This window comes from Lepidochelys kempii, chromosome 3 (assembly GCF_965140285.1).
Source record: "Lepidochelys kempii isolate rLepKem1 chromosome 3, rLepKem1.hap1, whole genome shotgun sequence".
Classification (NCBI taxonomy): domain Eukaryota; kingdom Metazoa; phylum Chordata; order Testudines; family Cheloniidae; genus Lepidochelys; species Lepidochelys kempii.
The window spans coordinates 72,523,696-72,549,566 of record NC_136382.1 but is presented as its reverse complement, the minus strand read 5'-3'; the positions used below and the strand labels follow the sequence as shown (position 1 = coordinate 72,549,566).

Below are 25,871 nucleotides of genomic sequence, written 5' to 3'. Positions count from 1 at the left end.
ATGGCTTTCCACGTAGTCACTGATTTACTTGAACTAGCCTTGATCACCTATATCATCTGTGACAGATCCAGACTAGTGGGGTACAGGAGTCTGGTAGAAAGCAAATATGCTGGCCACTGGATGAATAGTTTTCTGTTCCCTGAGTGACCAGAGTAGGGGCTGCACTAGAGCAATCAGGAATCTGCTAGAACCAATTAAGACAGGGAAACTAATTAAGACACCTGAAGCCAATTAAGAACATACTAGAATCAGTTATGGCAGGCAGACTAATCAGGACACCTCATTTAAAAAAGGACCTCCCATCAGTTAGTGGAGGGCGTGCACGGAGCAGGGAGTGAGAAGGCATGCTGCTGGAGGACTGAGGAGTACAAGCGTGATCAGGCTTCAGGAGGAAGATCCTGCGGTGAGGATAAAGAAGATGTTGTGGGGGAGGCCATGGGGAAGTAGCCCAGGGAGTTGTAGCTGTAATGCAGCTGATACAGGAGATGTAGACAGCTGCAATCCACAGGGCCCTGAGCTGGAACCTGGTGTAAAGGGTGGGCCAGGGTTCCCACCATCCCTCCAGCTCCTGATCGGACACAGGAGGAGTTGACCTGGTCTTTGAGCAACACCAGAAGGGAACATCTAATTTGGAAAGGGATCTGGCCTGTCCCCGACCCACTAAGTGGGACAACAGAGATTATGGAGATTGTTCTCCATTTCCCCCATGCTGGCCAGTTATTAGGTTAAATGAATGAACAGCAGGTTTGAGCCTCTACCAGAAGCGTCCAAACTGAGGGCTGCCGTGGACCTCTGAGGTGAGCAAATCTGCCAAAAAGCGCAGGACCCACCAAGGCAGAGGAGGAACTTTGTCACATATCTGTGATGTGAAGCATTGTGGGTCAGAAATGTTTAATTTAACATATCCACCTAGAACTAGGAAAGTGAAAATGTCATTTATCTGGAGGATTTAAACTGATGCATTTACCAGCCTGGAGGATAACATCATCATAGACAAGACCACAGAAATATACTTGTCTTTTCTAGTAGAGTTACTGCTGTTAACTGTTCTGATTGGTGACCTATTTTGAGATTTCTGGATACAGTGAGCAGTAATAATTGCCAGATAAATATTCATAACAATGATTCATAATTTTTCCACAAACAAGTTTATTACAAGAAATGCAGTGGTATCATTGCTTGTATCTCTATTTTTGGCTAAAACAGGAAATATTTAAATAGTATTTATAAAGATTTGACACTTGTTAACCCATTTGTCAGTGTCAGTGTTATGCAAGTTTATTATGACAATACTCTTGTTTTATATTTTATCTTGCTTTAATTATCAATATATGGTTTTCTTCTAAAATAGAATAATGCCCTTATAGCTTATGGGTAACTTTTAAAAAATTTATTTAGCAATTGACTTTTTTCTTAGTGGTTATGGAAGAATACAGATCCATTAATGTAGCTCTGCTCCTTTCAAAGACCACTTTAACATTTCAGCATATGTATTTATCACATATATTGTTAATGATGAGAAACTGGATTAAATTCAAAGAGATGAAGGACACCTAAATGGATATTTTTTTGTATTCTAATTGAAATTATAATGAAGAAAAAAACTCTCTTAATCACAGTATCTGTCTGGGGTGGAGCAACATTCTGGTCTCAGTTAGTCTGTCAGTAAAGTTGCACTAGTATAACAGAACAGAATTTGGCTCCTGTACTTAAAATAGATCAGTCTTTCACACACATTATGAATACATATATGTAAATTAATGTATAGTACTTACTGGAGCTATTTACACCAACTGAGGTTCTCTTTAAGTCTGCATAATGGAAAAGGCAAGAGTACAAGAAGGGCCACAGTCAACCCAACCATCCTAATATAAGCAGATAAGTAGCAGAGACCACATCCCAGATCACCTTCCCTTACTCCCTAGGGCATCCAATTCATATGGAATCAAAAGACAGTGCCTTCTTTTTTTGACTAATACAGGGAATTATAATGGTTGCCATCAACAGATGCTATTTACACAGTTACCACACAGATATCAGAGATATCTCATCACTGTTTTCCTACACTTGTCAAAACTGCCAGTGACTTCATTGGGAGCAGGATTGTGTCTTTAATAGGAAATAACAAGAATAACCTTGTGTGACAACTGAGGATAATAATTGAATGGTTAATATTGACCATTGTTCTATTCATAACGAAATGGGTCCTAGGGTAACTTTATCTTCTTCTTGTAGTAACGAGATTCTTTAGACACTGTCAAGGAAGGTAAAGTAGAGTCTTTAATCACCAAGGCAAAGATGAGTATTGTGTTTGATATGTTGAAAAAGGGGGAGCCAATGAAGGGACGCAAAGAGAAGGATGTCACTGTCAGGATGAAGAGCCACAAAGATTCATCTGCATTTTGAATGGACTTGTAGGGACAAGGTTGTAGAAGTCAATGACAGATTATAGTCCTGACAGTTTGTTTTCTTCAGGTCCACTTGCCAGAGTGCCCTTTCTTAAGGACTATCTCCCCCACTCTGTGGCTAGCTTCACCTTTTTAAGCACCACTTCTCCAGGTAGAGTATGTTCTGCAGGTTCACCCAATTGGCACTACCTGAGTGGGATGGGGGCAGATCCTATCATGGATTCTCCTAAGAAATGTCCCTACTGTGCAACAGACACACAATCTTCCACCTCAGAAAGCTAGTGATGTTTCCCAGGATGTCGGAACCACAGATCTTCTCTTGTTAATTGGTGAAATCAAAGCCTTGGCAATAGAGATGTCAGGCAACCCTTACAAATAAACTATTTTGTCATTATTTCAACAAGGATGTAAGGACTAAAAAGATTATTAGTTTTACACCATTTTCTTTGTTACCAAAGCACAAAGTCATTAGTAGCTGTGATTCTTTTGCCAGAAAAAACAAAAGCCTTTGAGACTGAAAAAAAAAAAATGAAGAAAAGACAGAGTTTCAGCATAGAACAAACTGAGAGATGGGACAGACGGGCAAACAAGAAGGGATACAGAATTCAATTTTTTTAGGATTATCATTTCATACCATATGCAAAATTCAGCCTTTTCAATCGATGGTTTAAGGCTGGGTTGGCTGATTCCAATGATTAAAAGACCAGAATTTGTTTTTCAGCCCTTGGCAGAGACTCCTGCCTCAGAGCTTGCCTCCTTTTCACCAATACACACTATCTTCATTTTCCTTCTGGAATGCTGGCATATACCTCCTGTGTCTCTCAATGACTGGTCTGTGGACAGGCACCGGTCCCTGAGATCTTCCTGACACAGTTTGGGAAGGCAGCAAGCTGGTCCCTGGTATCAAAAAGATTGAGAAACACTGCCCTAGACCACCTCCGAGTGGCTAGGCTCAGAATGATATTGCAGTTACTGAATGGATGGTTCCCAGGCTTTGAGGAGTGCAGTGAGACTTTAAATGGAAATGATGAGCTCAAGTGAGAGCAGGTAAAAAACAATGATAGAGTTCAGTTTGGATGGAGGCTGTGTGAATTAGTCTCTTTTGGAAACCCTCTCTGCAATGACCTGCCCAGCAGCGCTGGCTGCCTGTTCTCATTTGGCTTGACTTCTGCACTCTTCTCTCACTTCCAGGGGATAGGCTCATTGCCTTTCTCTTCTGCAGTGGGACTGGAGGAGAACCAGGACTATACTTTTCCACTTCTCTGTTTGATACTGTAACTTGGGCCTCCTCTTCCCCTTCTTGCAGTCAGTGTGGCTTAGGGCAAAGGCCTCCTTTCTCTCTAGAGTTACCTTGATAGAGCAGGGACTCATGACTCTCTTTCGCCACTGTAACCGGGTGCAGACGCACCGGTGGTGCCTCCTGCTGGTTGTCTCAGGGAATTAGCGTTCCAGCCTCCAGAGCGCCCTCTTCAGGCCTGTGTCTCGCCTTGCTGCTGGCTCCCATGTCCTTCCCAGGACCCCGGTGCCCCTTTCACTGGGTGCTGCCCCTGGCAGTACCCCACAGTTCTGGGTCTCCCCCTCCCAGGGGAACCCCCCACCCACTATCCCTACCTCGCCTCAGTTGTAGGCTCCTGCCAGTCACCAGCTAGCCCCTGTGCTCTGGGGCAGGCTGCAGTATGAGCCACTCATCACAGTCAAGGTTTAGACCTGCTGCCTCTGCCTACCCATGGCTGCCCCTGCAACGCCCATATCTAATAGGCCTTACCAGGCCCGCAGCCTGGGGCTTTCCTAGGCCGGAGCTCCCCAGCTCCATTGGCCTATCCCCAGCCCTGCTTCCCTCCAGATCCTTGGTTAAGCCCCTGCAGCCAGGCCCTTCTCTCTCTCAAGGCAGAGAGAGACTTTCTCTGGGCTTCTGGCTCACAGCTTTTATAGAGCCTGCTGGGCCCTGATTGGGGAGTTGGCCCCCAGTTGAGTTTGCTTCCCCAGTCAGCCCCGCTGCCTTTCTGGGCCCTCTGGGCCTGAGCAGGTGTCCACCCTGCTACACCGCCCCCCCTTGACAATTCCTCAACAGGGGTGAAGCCTAAGATCTTTCTTCTCACTTCATGTAATGGCATCGGTGGGATTCAGACTCTCAGCTGGGCCCTACTGTCACCTAATTGAAATTCCATGCTCTGCTGTTAAATCTCAGAGTGCAACATGCAGACAACTTAAATTTCACATGCTCAGGTGGTCACTGGGTCAAGAACCACACAGAGGTGGCTAGAAATAATACATGCAATTCAGTAAAGGAAAAGTAAACAGGGGTGGGATCAAGGATGGACTTATAGAGTTGCAAGGAATCCAGAAGCGTCCTATCAGAGAGGAAAGGGAGGAGAGAGAGAGAGTAGGAGCTATGTCAATATCTTCTTCCATCTTGTTCTCATTTTTCTGGGGAGGGGGAAAGATGAACATCCTCATACAACACCAGTGGAAGTCAGTGGACTAACTCTCAGTGTCCAGCATCAGGCCCTTAGTGACATTTTAATCTTGAAGCTATGAAGTTGGTTCGTATTTGAAATTAATCAGAGAGGGAAAAGAGAAAAAGAGATTTACTCTTTTAACAAGAATGAGTGGAGCAAAGGGTGCCGCTCTAGTCATAAACAGCATTCCTGAAATTATGCCACTGCATGGATAATTAGTGACAGCCGGGCAATCTGGACTGCAAGAAATGGTAACACAGTTGATCCACCTGTCATTTCAGTAATAAATAGACTCTCAGTTTGTTCCATTTATTTATTTGTTACAATACCATAGTTTTAAAGTTCTATTGATTAAATTATTCTTTATTTCATCTTTCTAAAATTATATTACTGCAATTTAAAAAGAATTTTAAATACACTAGTATGCCATTTGTTTTTATTGACGTTTTCACCCTGGGGACTTTATTCCTTTGTGGTTAACCTTGGAAATTAACTTCTGTTAATGTGTTAAATGCTTTAGGTAATTAGATTGGTCCCTGAAAAGCACTAAAAAACACCTGCAGAGTCTTACTGTAATAACCATCAAACTGTCACAGACTAAGATGACAAGCAAAATGTTCACAACAAAGGGAAGGAGAAGACAGCTCTGGAAAGGAAAACAAAACATAGTATTTATAAAATAGATTGTAAAAATTGTTAATGCTCAACATGTGATGTTTGTGCCAATAGAATGAGTCAGATCTACTTTGAGTGAAATACTGTATTACATGCTGCTGAATGTTACCAGTGCCTGCAGGGATAGTTTCCTAACCCTCCATGGACATATACAGCCAGCTCTTCAAAAGACATTTCCATTATATAATATTAGAGCTTTAAAGAAGTCCTTTATTGATCATGTTTGTGCGCGATTTGACTTGTTAGCACTTGAGTCATAGGCAAGGTTCCTCTGATAAATATCAGCACTATAGGGGTAAGGAGAGTTTCTGCAGTCTAACCTATATTAATTGATAATGTGTTCTAGTTATGCTGATTATTTGGCTTTTTTGCATTACATCTCACAAAGCTGCAGTAATCACAATACTATGGCACATATATTTTTAAAAATCCTATGGTTTTCAGGGCTTTGGGTGTTTTAGTGTATAAGGGATGAGAATTGTTTCCAGAGACCTCAGAGAGAAAAAATCAAAGTAGAGGCTTGAGTGAAGGCAGAATGAATAAAGTGACATTGTCCATCTATGCCAGAAGACAGGCAGGAGGCAATAGATTTGGTTTAATTGGGCCACAACATTATTCACTTAAAATAGCTGGGCGTATCTTGCAATAAATTGTACAGTGCTGATGGTTATCGTGTCCTTAATCATTTCCACACAATCCCCAACCTGGTCCCAGCCATCCCTTGGCTTGGCACCAGCCGCCCTCCCCTCATAGGAGGTTAAGAGGGCTAGAAAAGGACGGGGGATGGCTCCGTGCTGTACCAGAGGTGGGAGCCCAGAACCACACTTCGTAAGCTCCCTTAAGGAATGTTTTCTTTTAAATTCTTTTCCAATCCATTTTCTCCAATAATCGTATCCCTTCCATAACAATTACCTGCCCTGGACATCTGCCACGAGGAGGTACCAGCACTTCAGTTTGCTGCCTCCCTCCCATTCCCCACTGGGTTCCCGGATATTCTGGCCACATTGGGCTGTGCCTCAACTTCCCAAAGCTGAAAGGAAGTTCTGCAGATATTTCAACCCCAGGTAGTGTGCCCACATCCTATTTGTAAGAAGCTCTCTTTGTTGTTACCCAGGAGGTACCTGTTTTATTTTTGAACAAAGTACTTCATGCTCCAATATTATCAGACTCCAGATGCACCTTTTCACAAAACCCTTAATTCACCTAGGAAAGGATGGATACAGGGTAAAAAAAAACCCTTGAAGTGATTTAAAATAAGATTTGTCCTTATCCTCACCGGTTATATTTTATGATTAATTGAGCCACTGATGGTTAATTGGAACAGAAGGTGAATTCTTTTGCTTCTTTTATTATTTCCGATCCTTGAATGCAGTGAAGCTTTCAATGAGTGGTTGAATAACTGTCTCTCTAATTCTGAATCCAGCAGGACTCATGCAAAAGCTAGAGATGGCCTCAGTAGAAAACTGCACCCTGAGGTAATGAGTCAATGAACATTTTAATCACTGAGTAGCCAGAGAAGTGTTTTGGCATAGCAACATTCTAAGCAGGGTTTTTACATATGTATCCAAGTGAAAAGAATTAACATGCACTATATTTATTGCCAGTCTGTGTTGCATGGGGAATCATAATTTATCTTTCCATTTTATACAAAGAGAAGCAGTGAAAACATTAAGTTTGATACTTTAATTTCAAATTCAGGAAATAAGTTATAGTTGACCATGCAACTTTAAGTCTACCCACGTGTGTGCATTCGTTATGATATAGGGCCTGATCTCACTTACATTGGTGTGAAAAAAAGGAATTCCATTGAAGTGTGGTCACATAGACAGAACACAGGATTAGCAGTCAGACAGCATGGGTTCTATTTCTGACTCTTCTGTGAGTTACAGTGTGACCTTGAAAAAGATACTTAACCTTTCTGGCTTCTAGTTCTGTTAAATGTGGACAATAATGTTTGTTATGCCCACCCACATAAAGCGTATTGAAATCTGTGGATGAGAATTATGGAAGCATTAAATATTGTTTGGTTGATATGACTGGTAAACACAAACTTTTTGTGACATATTTTTTTGTATCTTTAGACATATTACTGTTTTGTAAACTTGGGGCCTCTCTGTGAAAAGTTGGTAACTGGAAAGCTGTTGTCCCTATACAGTCTACACAGAAAAACATCTTCTGTACGGAAGGAGGGCAGGGAATCCTAGATAATAGGTGAAGGTTGTAGAGAAAACTACTTACTAGAATAATAACATAATCATACCTTGACAGAATTCACAAGGACATTTTAATCTGGTTGTGAAAAATGAGAGACTAGCTGATTAGTGATGCATCTAGGTTCATGATCAGTGGCAATAATTAAATTTTTAATGGCATGGAAATGCTTCATATTTCATTCATTGTAAAAAATGCAACTCATGCAATAAAGCGTCATTTCACTTCTGGGGCCTGAATCTGATCTTGTTTACAGTGGTGTAAATGAAGAGTAACTTAATTGAAATCAATACAACTGAACTAGTCTATAATCGAGGTGAGATCAGAATCTGTCTCTGCTAAGAGTGGAACTAATCAAAAAAGAAAAATGATTTATAATTTGCACAACTGACATTTTGTAATGTATATCAGCAGCAACTTTGATGGGGAGTAACTGCAGAAAATACTTACCCTTTGGGCAGTAAGCTTATCTTCCTCTCAGATCCATGATAGACTACAGTAGTGCATAGGAAAATGTAACCAATAAGAGGTGTGTAACAATTTTAAAATTTTCTAGTACCCTAAAATCATTTAGTTAAGTCTTTCATGGCATGACTGATTTCTGCCCAATCGTACATGCTTTTACATCATGCAAGTGCATGTGTAAACTTCTGTTATAAGCGGAAATGGGAAAGGGAACAGACTTCTGTGTACACTGAAATGATATAAGGTAACATTTTCAAAAGCACCTAAGTGACTCAGGAGCCATTGAAAGTCAATGAGACCTAAGAATTTTTGAAGATAGTAGTAGTGTATTGTCTATGCAAGAGGAAGGTCGGATACACTGACAGTAAGAGTATCTTTTAAAATTATGCTAGATAAATTCTTAGGGCTTGTCTGCACAGTGCAGCAATGCACATTACTGTAGTATGATTTCTAAAATGCATTAACTGACCCATGTAGACCCTTCTCGTGTGCACTGAAGGTTCCCTAGTGCACTTCCATGTAGGGCTGTTTGAAACTAGGGGTGAGGTAGGGTTGTGATTCCCAGCTTATGTGCACATACTCACACTAACTCTCATACAGCCAGCTCAAATATAAATAGTACTGTAGCCAAGCTGGGTACATACTCAGCACAGCTAAGCTATGCTGCCCTTGCCAGTACAACCTTGCCTACACTGCTGTTGGTCCTCAGGCAATGAGGACTGGTGAGAGTATGTGTATGCAGACTGGGATAACACCCCTATCTCGTAGTATAGATGTAGTCTTTGTGCTCACTAGCAATGTCTACACAGATCAATTAATGCACAACACATTAGTATATTTTATAAGTCCCCTCCTTCCCCACCGTAGTGTGCATTACACCACTGTATATATGTATAAATGTATAAACTAGCCCTTTGTAAAGTTACATAAACTTGGGAAATGTGTTATTTTTATCAGTATAATTGGTTGAACATGATCTGTAGGAAACCGAGACAGTATAATAAACTTCAAGTATTTGCATATCTTTTGGGCATGACTTTATTAAAGGAATACATATATTCTCTCTTTGAAATATCTATTATTCTCTTTATAAATAGAGATTCCTTTTTAAGATTGAATGCATTTTCTCTGTCTCGGTTTGCCAGATCTAATTTATGGAATAGTTTATGGAAAAAAGATTCTCATGCTCGAAATGACTTTCATTTAACATTTTGTTTTAAGGATACATCAAAGTAACATTGTATCAAATGGAATTTCTATCAATGGTCAGGATGTTTCTACATTCATAGACATAAGGCCAGATGCTGATCACCTTATTCACACTAGAGAGCAATTACTCAGAACGGTAATCTCACTTCCATTAATGGGACTACTGTTGTGATTAACTTTGCATCTTTGTCAGTAAGGAGTTCACAGTCTGGCTTCATTTACACCAGTTTTATGGCTGTGTAGCTTCATTAAGTTCAGCAGAGTTACTTCTGATTTATAAAGGAGAAGAGAATCAGGTCCATAGTGTGTACTTGCAAGCCCTCTGTTCCAGGAACTCTCACTGCAATCTCTGGGACTGCCACCTGCTTTGCTTGCATAAATGTACTCACTGTTAGCAGTGCTATTATAATGCATTTCAAATGAATTTGGAAAGATGAAACAGAAATTGTACACATTTTAGGAGTGCTAGCAAAGAAAACTTTTTTTTTCTCCAAACATACAATTATGTCCTTGAATGTGCCACGGTACTAATTATTGTTTTCCATTGACATCTTTATGGAATATTTAAACATTTTGCAGTTAATATTTGATCAGTGATTTTTTTTTTAATGGCACTCATCTCCAGGGTTTTGTTGGCTGTGTCTGAAACAAAATGGTTTTTCTGAAATTGGAATGTATTCAAATATCGCTTGGACATCCTACTCTAATAAACATAATCATACCAGTGTGCAGGCCTCTGAAACCATTGTTTTATTCGTCAGGCATCATATTTCCCTACAGAAATATTATTCTTGTTTGTGGACAAGTTACGCTTGAATGGTATTACCAACTATACAGTAAAAGTCAACATATATTAAGATATTTTTCCAGGACTAACATCCTTGAAGTTGACATCTTCTAGTGACTGAGTAGAGAGCAGCAAGGAATTCAATTACAGCAAACAGTCTCTGTCATTACACCTATCCACTTCCACAGGAAGTGATTTGTAAATTGTGCTTTATTTTTTCATCCCATCAATCTTTTGTCCATAATTGACACTTGTCACTAGAGATGAATAGCAAGAGAAAGAAAACATAAAGTAGATGAGTAGCCCACTGGGAAAACAATGTCTCTGTGTTTGGGAGACTTTTATAAATTGCAGGACCTTTGGGTCAGGGTTTTAATCCAGAGGCAGATGTTTTGCTTTTGAAGAGTCAGTATAATAGCTGAATCTCAAAAAAAGGCAGAACAAAAATAAAAAACCTAATTAATAGAAAAATATTTCTTCTGTGGAAGAAAACAAACACTGCTAAAGAACAAAAGCCTCTTTGTGTTAGTTGTAAGGCTAGTTTATTATTCTAACGCATTTGTAAGAATCCACTTTGTTCCCGACACGTCAAAACTCATTCGGGAAGCAAAAGTTGTGGATGTCTTGGGAGTTGATATTGTCACTTGTTACACAAGTCAGCATCAGTTTGGTGCTGATTGATACCCATGTCAGCAGTTTTGAAAAAAACGGGACACACAGATGCCAATGGTATTTGTACCAGATGTTAGGCAAAAGAAACAGGGAAGTTCATACAACAGGTCTTGGAGCAGATTCTGGCCAGAAATACTTGACAAACATTCAGCTCTTATCGTCATAAACTGTTTTTTGTTTGTTTGTTTTATGTCTTTTTGCAAGTTGGAGTTTTTGTTTTGTTTGTTCTTTGGTCCTTATTGGTTTCTGTCCCACAATTATGTCACTGTAGACAGCACACATAACTGATCCCAGGGCTGACTTACAGAATTTGATAATAGGAATTAGCATTTAACCTCTTTAATTATTCTGAATACATCAGCAATAACAAACAGATGGGAATTTACTAAATTATTGCACATCCAATACTAAATAAGGGCATTTCTTGCAAATTTTAAACTGCATAATTTTAGTAAGAACGGTGTGAATATGATCATATTTAGCTAATATGTGAGGTGGAAGGGGAATTGAAGCCATTCAGTCGGAATGTAGATTCCTTTTAATCTATTTCTGACTCCTAGCTTTTCCTTAATTGATTTGCAGATATATTCAAACAGCCATTCTTACTGTTGCTCCCCATAGATCAGCAGGTAATTTAGGAGCTTTTCAACCACAAAAACAATGAGAAAAAGCTGTAATGGAGTAGTGCAGTCAGCTATTACTTGAGTTTGTTGCCTTTTAGCATCTACTACTTAAAAATCCCCAAGTGGTTCAATGAGCTGGTTGCCTCTCTGCCCACAGCTTACAGAGCATTGTAAGCACACAGTGTTATATTTATGAGCCAGAAAGCAAAGTGTGTCTGAGGAGAAGTTAAAGTGGCTTCTCTGTAGGATGTTGTTAGTGTAAAATAACTGATTTATTTGGATATGTTTCTGTATGGTGCAGCTTGTAAACACAGTGGGGAATTTCTCTGTCATTGATCCAGAGCAATAGGTACTAATGGCATAATACAGTGGTACTCAATAACCTTTTATCACAGGCTGCTTTGTCATGTGGAGACTTAACCGAGGGCCAGAGATATACTCTGTAACAAAAGTGAGAGTGCTGTAAATTTTTGTCTATTTAAAAATATTCAGTTTAAGAGCTGCCATGGTTTCTGCTGCCACTTTTGTATGTATTACTGTGTGATTTTGGCACGTTAGCACAAACATGAAGACGAATATACACAAATGTTTCAAAACAGCCAAACATTCTTAGGAAGAGAGGTAGACCAAATCACTGTCAGAAGCTGAGCATCAGTGCCATACTGGAGCATGGGCTATTTTGCTTTGTTCCTGAAAATGCTTTGCATGTTTGTGGGAAATTTAATAAACAAATAAGGGAAATACTTACACCAATAAAATTATACAATTGACGCACACATGGGGCAAGATTTGATTTTAGCTATGCCTGTGTAAACCCAGAGAGACTGTAAAGTGAGTGTTGGCATATCCTCCCTGGGTTAAATGCATCGGATGAAGTGAGCTGTAGCTCATGAAAGCTCATGCTCAAATAAATTGGTTAGTCTCTAAGGTGCCACAAGTACTCCTTTTCTTTTTGGGTTAAATTGTGGCATTTAGCTACAGTCTAGCATAAGATATGGTGTGGAGCTGCACCATCTTCCAAAATTACCTAGTTGCATTGGGGGGGACAGTAATTTGCTACAGTCCTTACACAGGACTGATAATGGAGAAATGGGGAGATGTTTATTCTCTCCTTGAACAGCCACAAAAGGACTAACGATAATCTAGTCCAGTGGTTCTCAGCTGGGGGCACACAGAGGTCTTCCAGGGGGTACATCAACTCATCTAGATACATGCCTAGTTGTACAACAGGCTACATTAAAAGCACCAGTGAAGTCAATACAAACTAAAATTTCATACAGACAATGACTTGTTTGTACTTCTCTATATAATGAAATGTAAGTACAATATTTATATTCCAATTGATTGATTTTACAATTCTATGGTAAAAATGCAAAAGAAAGCAATTTTTCAGTAGCAGTGTGCTGTGGCACTTTTGTATTTTTATGTCTGATGTTGTAAGCAAGTAATTTTTCAGTGAGGTGAAACTTGGCGGTATGCAAGACAAATCAGATTCCTGAAAGGGGTCCAGTAGTCTGAAAAGGCTGAGAGCCACTAATCTAGTCCTGTCCTAATATTTTTCTATTTCAGTTTCTTTCTACGTAGACCTTTGCATGCACTGTTTAGAATGGGCCACATACCGAGCTCAGATAAAACGGGTATAAATTCAGAGCAATTCCAGTCTACAATAATCTGCACAGAAAACAGATAGGTAATATATTTTTGAAAGAGACATTATTTAAATAAATATCGGTAATGGTATGATTGGTACTTCCATTTATGATTTGCATTTTTAGGACTGATACCTGAATACTGAATGCTTCATCAATTGGTACAACATGTCCTTATAGAAAAGTGGTGTAAATATTTCATGTAATTTTATTGTAGCCTAAAATAAATCTTTGCAGTGATATAAAAGCAGATCTGAACACTGCATTACGAAAAATCTACCATTTCTGAATAATTGCAGCATACATTGGGGATGGAAAAAAGTACAAGGCCAAAAGCCACACAAGAAATTGTGTTAGGATGCTGTACCATTAAAGCGAATGGGAGTTTTCTGACTGACCTCAATGAGTCTAGCATCAAGTCCTAATTGTCCTAAGTGTCTTATTTTTGTCATAAAATAAAGGGATATATAACAAATAGTCAACTCTGTTCACTTACTTATTATGGCAACACTGATAAGGAAAGCCCAGTTGCATCCATAGTTCCACTATTGTTTTGTAATAGGGATCCCCCAGTTTTGCAGTATGTATTGTCATCAATTCAACAGGATTTCTTCACATAATCCATAGCTGCAGAATTGAACCCCTCTTTCCTTAAGGATTTGAGCAATTTTGTTTAATGCAAACTCCACTTCTACATGTATATTTGTTGCCTGGAAATGTTATTTCAAGACAAATTTCTCACAAAGCACATCAAATGAAAAGTTTCCATGACTGATGTTGCTGGGTGTAATTGCAGTGCATTGATGTACAGAACTTGAAGTCTAACAAATCTTGGAGAAATGGCTGAGTAGCTGTCTTTTGCAAAGTATTTTTATGAAAGCTGCATTTCAGTTGACTTTGTGCTAAAAGTGCTCATGCAATACCTTACTTGCTGATACACAGCAAGCTCCAACTTCCCATACTTTCAGTTTTTCAGCTGACATCGTTTTGGTTGTTTTGTTTTGTTTTTTATTCTGGTTTCAGGTTAATATAAAGAGGAAAGCATTTCATTTCACATCAGTCACTGTGCTTTGGAAATGTTATCACATTGTATTGAGGAAAATTCTAGGACTGAGAACTGTAGAGACTAAGTACATTTATTTAGCTCAGGATGTAGGTTAAAGGCCTGGGCAAGTAGCATGTGTTAAAAAAAAGTTGAGTGTAAAGGATTAGTTTCTAACACTGTTGTTGCAGTTTTCTATCTATAAGTATTCATATATATTATTAATAACGTGTCACGTGATTGGTTTAGGGAGATGGTTGTAACATGTTGCCCTACCGAATGCAATGTTCTCTCCATAGCAGAGTATTTCCTTGGAATACCCTGCTCCTTTTGACACTTCAGTTTTAATTTTTACTACAACCTGATCTGAAAATGATGACCAGCTTGAAATCCATATAACTTGAAGGCTTTATCAGCAAAGCCCAGCAAAGTTATATTTCTCTATGGCTAAGATGTTGAAAACCAGTGAAAAATCAATTTTTTCTTGTTCTGAATGGTGTATTTGAAGCACTTAAAAAATGGTGAAGGGGTGTGCTGAGTGCCTGTCATGCTAGCAATGTTTTCTTCTGCAGCGTGTGTAGGGACATCCACCTGTCAGCCCTGGTAGGCTATGAGAGTTTGATGAACTGGTTGTTGTGTCAGCACAAAGGAAGGAAACGGGAGTTGAGGAACGTCAGAAAGAAAGTTGGTAGCAGACCGTGTGGAGCACATCATCGAAATAATTAGCTGGATTCTGAGAAATGGTGACTCTTGGGAGCAATGGTGCATGGGGAGTTGAAGAGTGCACAGCACAAAGCCCTACCATCAGGTTCCTAACTGACTGGGAGTGCTGTCAGGGATGGATTAACATGCTTTGACAAATTTTCAACTCACAGAAATGTGGATTAAAAAATTCTATTGGTTTGTTAATGAATGTTCACATCCTTCAGGAGAGACTGTGGGGAGGTGTCTGGGTATGGGTTTAAGGATCAGAAAGAAGCCAGAAAGAGGTGGGGGGGAATCAATGAAAACTTGAATACAAAACAGATAGTATTAAAAGAGAGAGACTATGGGGAAAATGACCATAGAGAACAAGAGAGAAAAATTGTAATGGGAATAAAAAATACAGAGGCCCTGATTCTGAGCTGCACCTCTCACAAGGAGCTCAGAAAATGCAGCCCAAGAGGCCAGGTAAAGGTGGCTTAAAGTCACCTCTGTGCCTGTTGAATTTTGGGACCAGCACCCAGACAAAGTTGGAGCAGCCCACGTTGTTGCTCTAACTTATAGTGGTTTTCCTAGAGGCACCAGTGAACCAGCCAGCCCAGAATAGCCAGGGTAGAACACTCTGGTTAGTCAGTCCCTTACCAACGTCCCTCCCACCTCCCCCTACTCTATGTCAGGGGCTTCAGGCAGAGCTACAATGTGTCTTGGGGCCGCCTACACCAATCTGGGAACCACTTTGCACCAAGGGAATTACTGATTGTGGCTTTCTTTTAGCACTAGTACACAGCACAGTCTTCCCTTTAACTAGAAAAAAAACATATTTTATTTTGCTTTTAAATCAAATCTGTCTTAGGAGAAAGTAGGGCTGCCAGTTAACAGGAAATAAGGTTCCCAACTCAAACTACTTTTGCACACCTACAATATAACTTGGAAGGTTTGCAAAATAATCTAATTTTCCTCCTCTTAATTTGTTTTCTCTAAAGGAAAAGATGAAATAATCCCTTTTTTGTTGTACACTTTGTCCAGAGGTTAAGTGGGAGCCGTGCATGGCACACACTACTTTCCCAATATCCCCAGATAAGCAAGGTTAACTAATCCCAAAGGGGGTAGTTCATATTGCTTCCTTGGTTAAAAGAAGAATAAATAGGATGACCAATGGAATGAAAAAATTAAATCAGATAAAACCAAAGGGAGTGAACATTGGGAACAATTTCAGATGACCTCAGTACTGTATAATTGTATTAGAATAAGTATGAACATTAACAATTTTGGACATCTAAAATGTTAAATTAACAGCCTGAAAACATTTTACTGGATGAAATAGAATATGATACATGGAACACAAGGATTCCTCTGAAATTCAGCCAGTATGCTGTTGCTACTCATTTAGACAAAGAAGACAACTAGTTAATCATCACAAAGAAAATTAGACAAGAGTAAATTGGTTTGCTGCATTCCAGAGACTTAGCTACCAAAGGAATATATACCACTAATTAGAGTGAAAATACTCCAAGCATGCAGTTATCGAGAGAGAGAAAGAGAGAGAGAGAGAGAGGTTTGGAATGCTTCTACTAAACCATGAAGTTTGTGATACAGTTATAAGATTTTATCAGTTCAGCAGCCTATGTTAAGGGACTTCAACTTTGATTATATTGACTAATGACATAATAGGTTATAATGAAAATTATCAGGCATGCCTTGAATCCTTTGTTTCCCTGGATTCTCTGAGCCCTTTAATGAAACATAAATAGGTTACATTTTAAAAGGTATACTAATGCACAATAAAAAAAAAGAGATTAGGAAACGCAGGAATTGAGTTTCCTAGAGCAACATTAACTTGGTCATGCTGTGGATATTTTGGCTTTTTCGTTATATTTATACAACATTTAATTTTGAATTAACATAAATGTTAGAGTTTCACTTGCGTATTCTTTAAATTAAGAGAAGAAAAATGCCCATGTTTAATATTGGAATGGAAGCGGTTCAAATTAGGCTTTGGGTAAAGAAAGCAGAGTTCGCCCATTTGCTGCAGCAAAAGGCCCCAGATCTTCTCTGGGTTCCTTATGGATAGAGACTGAATCCAGTGACATCAGTAGGATCAGGCCTATTAGTTGTCTAGAGATACAGCCATCACAGTGTGAAATGATGCACTATCTGCATACCTGAAAACTAAGCTAACTTTTTTTCCCTGACTAACGGGTTATGACTTTCAGAATCTTAGAGAATTCAGGAGAACTTGTGGAAAACTCCTAAAAATCATGGGATCCACAATATTTTTTTTCACTGATGATTTTCTCCTGTTGCTGATATTAAGCAGTCATTTTTTAAGGCTTGAGTTTTGTGCATTTCTGTGAGAATTTTACCATTTCCCCTGTGCAGCAGCCCCTTCTCCTATAAGAGAAGAGAAACTTTATGATATCATAAAAGGTGTGGGTTTCATTGGGATCTTCTTAAAAAAAAAAAACTAAGATGCCAAGGAGCATGCTCAGAAGGGATTTTCTCCTTTGTTCTCACTCCTTTGGAAGAGTGTCATAATTCATGGGTATTACTGTCCAGCTCAAATGAATGGAAGCAGAATTCCTTTTTTTAGGAATTAGGAATTCCTCCTGCCTGTTAGCATACTAACTACATCTTCCTCATTCTTATCTTCTTTCACAAAGTTATTTTAAACTCCCATTTGAGGCTTATTCTGACAGGCATATGCAACATCTTGGGTGGGTAACATTTTAAGCCTGGTTGTCAATATATGCTTTTTCTAACAATGGCAAAACTGAGTTGCTAGTTTCTTTGGATGCAAATACTAGATGTTAGATCCTTCAGTCTTTTCTAAGTGCCTTGATTGCAGGTTGAAAATTTGTGATATTTAAAGAAGGAATGAAATTTACATATTATGTAATTTTATGCATAAAAAAGCGGGGGCAGGGATTCTTCTGGGAAACAATATTTTTTTTAGTTTCAGAACTACTTAAATAGTCTTTACTGCATCTTTTAAATTTCAGACTATTTCCATCTTCTGAAAGCATTACTAAATGATTCTTTTTCTGTGCCCCAGAGCCACCTGTTACCTTTGTTGGTAGTGATTATTTTTGTGGGTGTTTGCTATTTTATTATTTTCCATATATAGTTGGTCGCTTCTCATGAATTATGACATCTGACCAGAGCAGTGGATCCTATGTCTGACAAAGGTAAAATCAATTTTATTTCTAATTTTGATTTCTTCTATAATGTATGGATCCATTACTCTGAATAGATTTTCTGGATCTGATCCAACTCTCATGAACAACAGTGGGAATCTCACCGTTGATTTCAGTGGGAGGAGTATTAGACCCTCTTAATAAACCTACTCTACATGAACTTGATCCTGCACCATTAGAGTTAATGGGAGCCTTTCCATTGACTTTAACGGTAGTAGGATCCAACTCTGATTGTGCTTGGTATACCATGGGAATGTTGTAAGGACAAGACGTAACATCAAACAGGGCTAAAATGTCATACAACTGACATTTGCAAAATGGTCATATTTGGGTAGTTTTCTATTCCACATTGTAATTATTTTTCTCCACACGTTTGGAAGTACCCATTAGTGAGATGAAGAAAAGGAGGACTTGTGGCACTTTAGAGACTAACAGATTTATTTGAGCATAAGCTTTCGTGAGCTACAGCTCACTTCTGTCACTAGATCCACTTAATAATAAATAAGAAAATCTGCCACCTTTCAGTATCATTAGACAGGATTACCCATAAATTATTTTTACCCAGAACTTGGATCTGTTGTAAGAGAAATCAAAATGACTTGTGCAAAAACCTTTTCAATCACTTATAACTTAATTATCACTTTATTACCTGACCAGTATATTTTCAAATGAGACTGTGGTGTCACACTATTTGCACACCATGCTTCAAGTTCCAAAATTCACCTGGTTTTTGTAATATGTTTATCGAAAGAATGGTGCAGTAGAAAAAACATAGAGTATGGGGGTTTGGGGGTTTTTTGGTTTGCTTGTTTGGGGGGGTTTGGTTCATTTTTGTTTTGTTTTACCTCTTCACTCCACAAGAACATACTGTATTAATTAATTTGTCAAACGTTCCTAAAGCACTGAGATCAAGTCTTGAAAATTTCACCCCAAAAGGAAGAATGTTTCAGAATGTTTTGAATGAGTGAAAACAAAGGATTATAACTGAAACAGGTTTGTGATGTTTACTATGTAGTTTTCACTACCAAGCAAATTCAGTCATGAAAGAACTTTGCTGGTAATTGTTTGAACTGGATCTGGAAGCAGCCTTTTGAAATCAGCCTGAATATGATAGTCTTTTTGTTTCTTTCTCTTAATTTTTCTTTTCTTTTTTTTTATAAGTGTTGTCAAAACACATGTAATAGATATTTGGACTCTTAATTTACCACAAGAGATTAATCTGAAAACCTACTTTCCTGGCTTAATTAGAATTCATTTGCTTAATTGTCCTTCTGATCCTATCAATTCCAGTTTTGCACTAGCTTGAACAATGCTATCTTGTTGCTGTTTGCACTTTAATTTAGATTTCTATTATGGTTTATGAACAGTAATAAGGTTCTGCTTGAATATTCATTAACTTTTGAATTGTGAGCTATGAAAAGGTGCTTTTCTTTACCTTAATGAAAGTGGCACAGCATGGGACTGATCAGTAGTGACATTTGATTTGAGACATCCAGCAAATTTGCTCATGGTTTATTGACACATCTCGTCCAAACAGCTCCCTCGCAAGTTAGCGAAGTAATGAAAGAGCGAGTGCTGCAAAGGAGCGTGGAGCTTTCCTGGCAGGAACCAGAACATCCTAATGGAGTCATCACTGAATATGAAATCAAGTATTACGAGAAAGTAAGTGTATGTGAAATGCACAACAATTTGCTGTTTGCATCATGTCATCCCACTCTTCCATGGGCAAATTTTAATGCCATAGTAATTATACCAGCTATTATCTGTTGGTGTCATTTCAGGTTGTAGTTGATTTTTAATAACCGTCTTCCTATCCCATTAATTTATTATCATGATAGGTTCTGTATATTGTATTTGTATATTACACAAATGAAAACATCCACTCGATAGCATGCTTATCTTGCTTGTTTTTATATGATTACAATAAACAGGACTGTGAATGTATTTGCAAGAGACTTGTGACTTTTCTGTCTCTTATCCCTTTTTTTTAATACTTCTAGGCTGTTGGAAATGTGCTGTTGAGATCAGACATAAAACAAAGCTCCAGATCATTTTTGGTAATAAAATAACCTATGGCACTTTTGCAGAGTTGGGCATGTTAGACCTGATGTCTCAAATCTTCATCCATTTTCCCTGAAATATCAGCTGGATGAATTATTTTTCACTTGCTCCCCTAAAAGCTCTCAATAATGTGTTGGTAGAAAGTGGTTGCATTTCCATGGTAGGTGAAGTTATCCTTGTATATGTAGCGTGAACTCCTGGGCCCAGTGAAGATGAGGGTTGTTTTGCCATTGACATCACTGAGGCCAGGATTTTAATCTCTGTTAAAAAAATGCTCGATACATGCAAGATATTAATTAATGCTCAAAGCTTCTAAAAAAAGGCTGAATTAAGATATAATAAAGGAAGGAGCTCTTCTGTGATCACTGTTGAGGATGTATTTTAACTCCATATCTAAGCTAATCATTATATTTATTTCAGAGCTGACTATGTCAAGTTTCTAGGTAACATACAATTAAATTGAAACCACATTGTATCCAATATCAAATGTCTCATCTAGTTTTCTGTGCTGAATAACACAAATATACTTATCTGATTATTTTTACATGGGTTAGAAAGGAGAGTAAAAAGGTAGATAGTTTATAATGATCGTAACTCTGAGTTACTTGGTTTAATTTCTCTTATTACAACACTTGTCAGAGAGCTGCATACCTCAATTTTTATAGCTTTCAAGATAAATTTTACTGTTTGTACAAGTTAATTCATTTTTTCACAGACCCACAACAGTGAAATTCTATCTTGGGATAAATTCCAAGTCTTCAAATGTTTACCAATGACTAAACAATGTTATTTTTTACATATCCTAAATAGTTTCTTGCCTGTAAAAATCATCATTGGTCTTTGTAAAACACTGAAAATGCTCGATGAAATCACAAAACATTTAGCTTTTTGTGAATAGGACTCATGAGAATATGATTTTTATAATTTATTCAATATATTTGTGTTGTTTTAGTGAGTTGTGCAAACAGGAGATTGGTAATAAATGTATTAAATCATTGCTATAAGAGAAATATCTGCCCGTCATAAATTAAAATTAAATTAATTAATGAGAATTCAAGACTAAGGATCTGATCTTGCAAATATTCACTCAGAAACTAAACTTTGCAGCTGGGAGTAGTCTTTTGAATTCAGTGGGACTGCTCACATGCATGTACAAGCAAATGTATTTTAATTTGAAATGTGTGTCTGACTCTTGCTTACAGGAAGAGTCACACAGTTATATAACTTCCTGAACTTTCACCTTGTTTTAGAACCAAACAAAAGTTTCAAAGGTTCTGACATGTTCTGATAAGTGTTTCTTCGTGTCTGATTTCTGGCTAGGGCTGGAACTGGAAGTGCCAGAAATCTCACAGGTAAGCCTGTTCTTGTGAGATTTCTAGCCCAGTTTTTCCCCCCAAATTCAAGAGGTTTTCAAAGTTCAAATAAGCTTAGTTTATGTATTCGAACCCAAACTCTGAAGTTCTGCTGACATTTACAGTACTATTCACCATTTCCTGGTATTTCTGCTTCCTTCTCCTTCCGCATCCCCTTTCCTCTCCTTCCCCCACATACACACACATTTCACCATCCCTAACCATGTTTATAAATGATTGATTTCCTCTTGGGGAAGATATGAAAAAATATTTCTACACTATCTGACATGTTCACTCAAAAGATAGGGTGGACAAACCATGGGAGAAGGCATTATCACATCTTGTACAAGAAATCTGACACATCATATGAAAAGCTATATTTCAACACAAGGGCTTTGTTGTTATACTGAAATACAGTGGACAGAATTCTCCACTGGTATAGTTGGGCAAAATGCCATTGAAATCAACGGAGTTGCCCATATCTACACGGAAAGAGAATTTGGCCCAGCAAATGCCTTGTATGGGTTGCTATCTGAATTATTTTATAGTTTCTGATACAGCTTGTGTAGCATTTAAAAAATGAATAATTATGTATAGATATTGCTATTTTTATTTTTTTCTGGGCCAAATCCTGAACTCCTTATTCGGTTTTTAATCTGTTTTACCTTATGAAATGGAATCAATGTCAATTTGCCTGAGTGAAATCTGTGTTAATAGTCAAGGACCTCCATGTTTGGTCCAGTATCTGGTAGATCACTATTGGCACTAAAATAGATGTAGAAAGCTGTAGAAAAGAAAGCAAGTAGCACTGCTCTGATGAAAATGGAGCGCTCCCTATCTCTTTTGAGGACAGTCAGAGTTGTCTGAATAAGGGGTTCAGGATAAAGACTATTTACTGTGGAACAATTCGAGAAATTGTTTTCATTAAATGTAGGAGCTGAGTTGTGAAGATACCATTTTAATGTTGTTCCTCAACCAACAGAGAACTTCTTTGGAGTTCACTGATGATCAAACTGTTCCTCAATGAGGCACAAAGGCAATCATTTTATCTCTGGATTTTTATGACTAACAGCATGTGCTTCCCATTTAAATTTTATGTCATTTTAAGAACCCCTGAATGAAATGACACTGTGTTGTAATGCTCCACAGAGTGTGCTACATTTTTTATAAGGGGGAAAAAAACCACAGCAAGTTGAAATAAACTGCCAGGACCAGTTGTCAGTTGTTTGTGTGCAACAATAATGAAATCTGACCTGGAAATATAACTTCATCCTTTGTCTTATTGTTTCTAGGATCAAAGAGAGAGGACTTATTCAACAGTAAAAACCAAGTCCACTTCAGCTTCCATTAATAATTTGAAACCAGGAACAGTGTACGTTTTCCAGATTCGTGCTTTTACTGCTGCTGGTTATGGAAATTATAGTCCCAGACTAGATGTTGCCACATTAGAGGAAGCCACAGGTAAAATGTATTCACGTTTGAAGGCAATTAACATTTTTAGTAGGAAAAAATGATATACTATAGTGTTATCTGAACTAGAAAGGATGGAGTTTGTGCTAATGTAGCATTTTTCTGTGGATGAAATCTTATACTTTGGGAAGACATGAATTACTACCATTGTATTTTGGTATGGGTGATGAGCTGCCTATTGTGTTTTATCATAATACAAGTAATTATAGTGCTATAGATAGCCAGGGAAGAATTGTAAGTTATTGGGCTATCCCTGTCTGATGGCCCCATTCTATAGAGAGAAGGGATGTTTGGCCCAAATACTACCCTTTGCTCTCCCCACATAAAAGGAGATTGGTGGAAAGATGGAGGACCCCACAGGACTTTCCAATAATAGGGAGTGTGTCTCTACTCACACTTTGCCAGATCATTTAATTTTTTCTAAGAAGTACATAGCCTTCTTTTCCTCCTAAACCCTCACCACCACATAGCTACATATAATGAGGACTGTGGGACTACAGCAATTCTTGCACTTTTTGTGGGACCAGATGGGAAAAGAAGCAGAAGAGTCAGGAGCCTGAGAATGTTAGTCACTGAGCTCTAGAAACAGTGAGATCCCTTACACAAACTACCTACCTGACAGCTCCACAATTCTGCTGCCTCTAAAGCAAAGGTTTCCCTGTTTTGGGTCATCTGTTTCAGGTGGATCTTTCTACCAAACAGGTCAGCCTCATGGAGCCAGAATATGTAGCCTGCCATTGCTTGCAAGGTGAAAAGGCCATGGATTTAGTATGTTAAATGTGGTATTTCTTTATGCTTTGCAGAATTTCTGTACCAAGATACACATTCAGTGCCTGACTTTAATTGTATTTAGGTATTACAACCATGAGACAGAGGAAGTTTATAGTTAGGTCTTGCTGCTGACCTTTATTTGTTTGAAAAAATGGAAGACTGTGAAAATGAAGTTCAGTGCAAATTATAACACATCATATTCTTTCCATTTTAGGCAGTCTGTTGATAGACTCTGCTTTGAATATATTTTTGGCAAATAAATTAAATGTTTAGTCCTTATTTATGATTCTCTCTGTTTTAGGCACCCATCACTTTGGTATTTAAGTTCTAATTATCAATGTCTCTAATTTAGTGTCTGTAATCTGTTTCATTTTGGTTGACCAATCAAGAAGAGGTTCTCCATGTTTATAGTCCATGTTGTAGACCGGAATAGTCACTGAGAGTAAGCATAGATTATTTTAGGATTCAACATTTTTGACAGGATCTACAAGTACCAGTAAGTATGCCAGTGGTTCTCTATTTATCATTGTGGGCCACATTTGTTGCAGGAGCCGGGTGACAGGGCAGCAGCAGCCCAGACTCCTTCCGCTGTGCAATGCCAGCCAACTGGCTGGCTGGCTGCCCTGGACTTCTCCCTCCATGCAGGGCCTGCCTTTAGCATGTAGCTGAGCTGGGCTGCAGCTGTGTGATAATGGGGCCACATGCAGCCAGTGGGCCACATGTTGAGAACCGCTGATGTATACCAACATTTGACAGACCAGGAAAAACAATAGTGCAAATATTCCATAGGCTTCTTAATGTATCCCATTTTTGACTCTTATAATGAGAAATTTCAGACAGACTAACAATCCAGTAGCACTGAAAAACTTTGAAATTAGGCTGGGCAAAAACATGTCACAAGGTAGCTTTCTGTTGTGACATACCACATAAGCTGCCTCATTCCTCAATTTAAAAAAAATTGGTTTTCACTTTGAGAGGGATTTTTTCTCCCCCGATGCATTTAGGGTTTATTTATGTCCTTTCTCTGAAACATCAGGGATAGCCATGTGTGAACATGGGACATTGGGTGGGGTAGGGCTCTGAAGTGGCATTGAGCATTCTTTCTATCAGGTGCTTAGCTGGCAGGTTCTTGTTCACATGATCAGGGTCTGACCGTTTGCCATATGTGGGTTCTGGAAGGAATTTTCCCCAGGTTAGATTGACAGTGACCTTGGTGAGTAGGGGTTGCCTTCCTCTGCAGCATGTGCGTATGGGTCACTTTCAAGGATTATCTGAGTATATCTTACTTTATCATTTCCCTGCCATTGCTGGGGCCTCGGGCAACGTGCCCCTCAGTCCCTCCTGTTCTCTGCCTATGGACAGAAAAGTCTAGTCTCCTGTGGGTTGTAGCACTTCAGTTTTGCTTCTGTTGTTGGGTTTAGTGTGCGGGTGCTGGGTGAAGTTGGTGGCCTGTGATGTACAGAAGGGCAGACGTATTCTTGTGGTCCCTTCTGGCTTTAAACTCTGACTCTATTTCATACTTTAATCTAATTGAGGCTTTGGCAGCATTTAGAAGAGAGACCTCCAAGAAAACTCACAATGCTTCAGGGAGCTGAGTAGATAATTTTGTATGTGACTCCCATCAAAGCGAGAAGCACACAGTGTTCTGTAGTAGTGGTGGTGGACCACTGTCAGGGTGCCTGGACTTCCCAATATTAGGGGCTTTTTCCTGTATAGGCAATTATACCCTCTTCCCGAAAAAAAAGTGTCCCTGATTTTTCACACTTCCTATCTGGTCACCCTAGCCACTCTGATGCTGTAGGTGCCGTCTTCCACATGATTTCTGGAGCTGGTTCTTGGATCTGGCTGAAGAGATCAGATCCCGTGAATGACATTTTTGAAATAGTGATGATGATAACCCTGGTGTTCAGCATCCACATTCAGATAAATATATTTTGCCCACCTAAATTTTCTATCAAGTTTCAAATGTGTTTTCACTTATTATCCCAAACTGTTGTGTGAGCAGTGGTGCTGTACTCACTAAAACAGATATTATCTTCCCTTCTGAATGGCAGCATTTCAGTGCTGGGAGAAGGAGGCTCTTTGTATAGTAAACACACACAAATTTTTATGCTGTACATA

At 38.7% G+C, this 25,871-nt stretch overlaps 1 protein-coding gene across 4 annotated transcripts in view; it reads left to right on the top strand.

Annotated features, from left to right (window-relative positions):
• EPHA7 (EPH receptor A7) overlaps window positions 1–25,871 on the top strand; it is a 170,101-nt gene that overhangs the window by 115,563 nt on the left and 28,667 nt on the right. For all 4 annotated transcript variants that reach the window (XM_073336778.2, XM_073336777.2, XM_073336779.1 and 1 more), the window contains exons 6-7: window positions 19,634–19,758; window positions 22,802–22,970. In XM_073336778.2, the coding sequence (XP_073192879.1) occupies window positions 19,634–19,758; window positions 22,802–22,970 (294 nt within the window). The remainder of the gene's footprint in view (window positions 1–19,633; window positions 19,759–22,801; window positions 22,971–25,871) is intronic.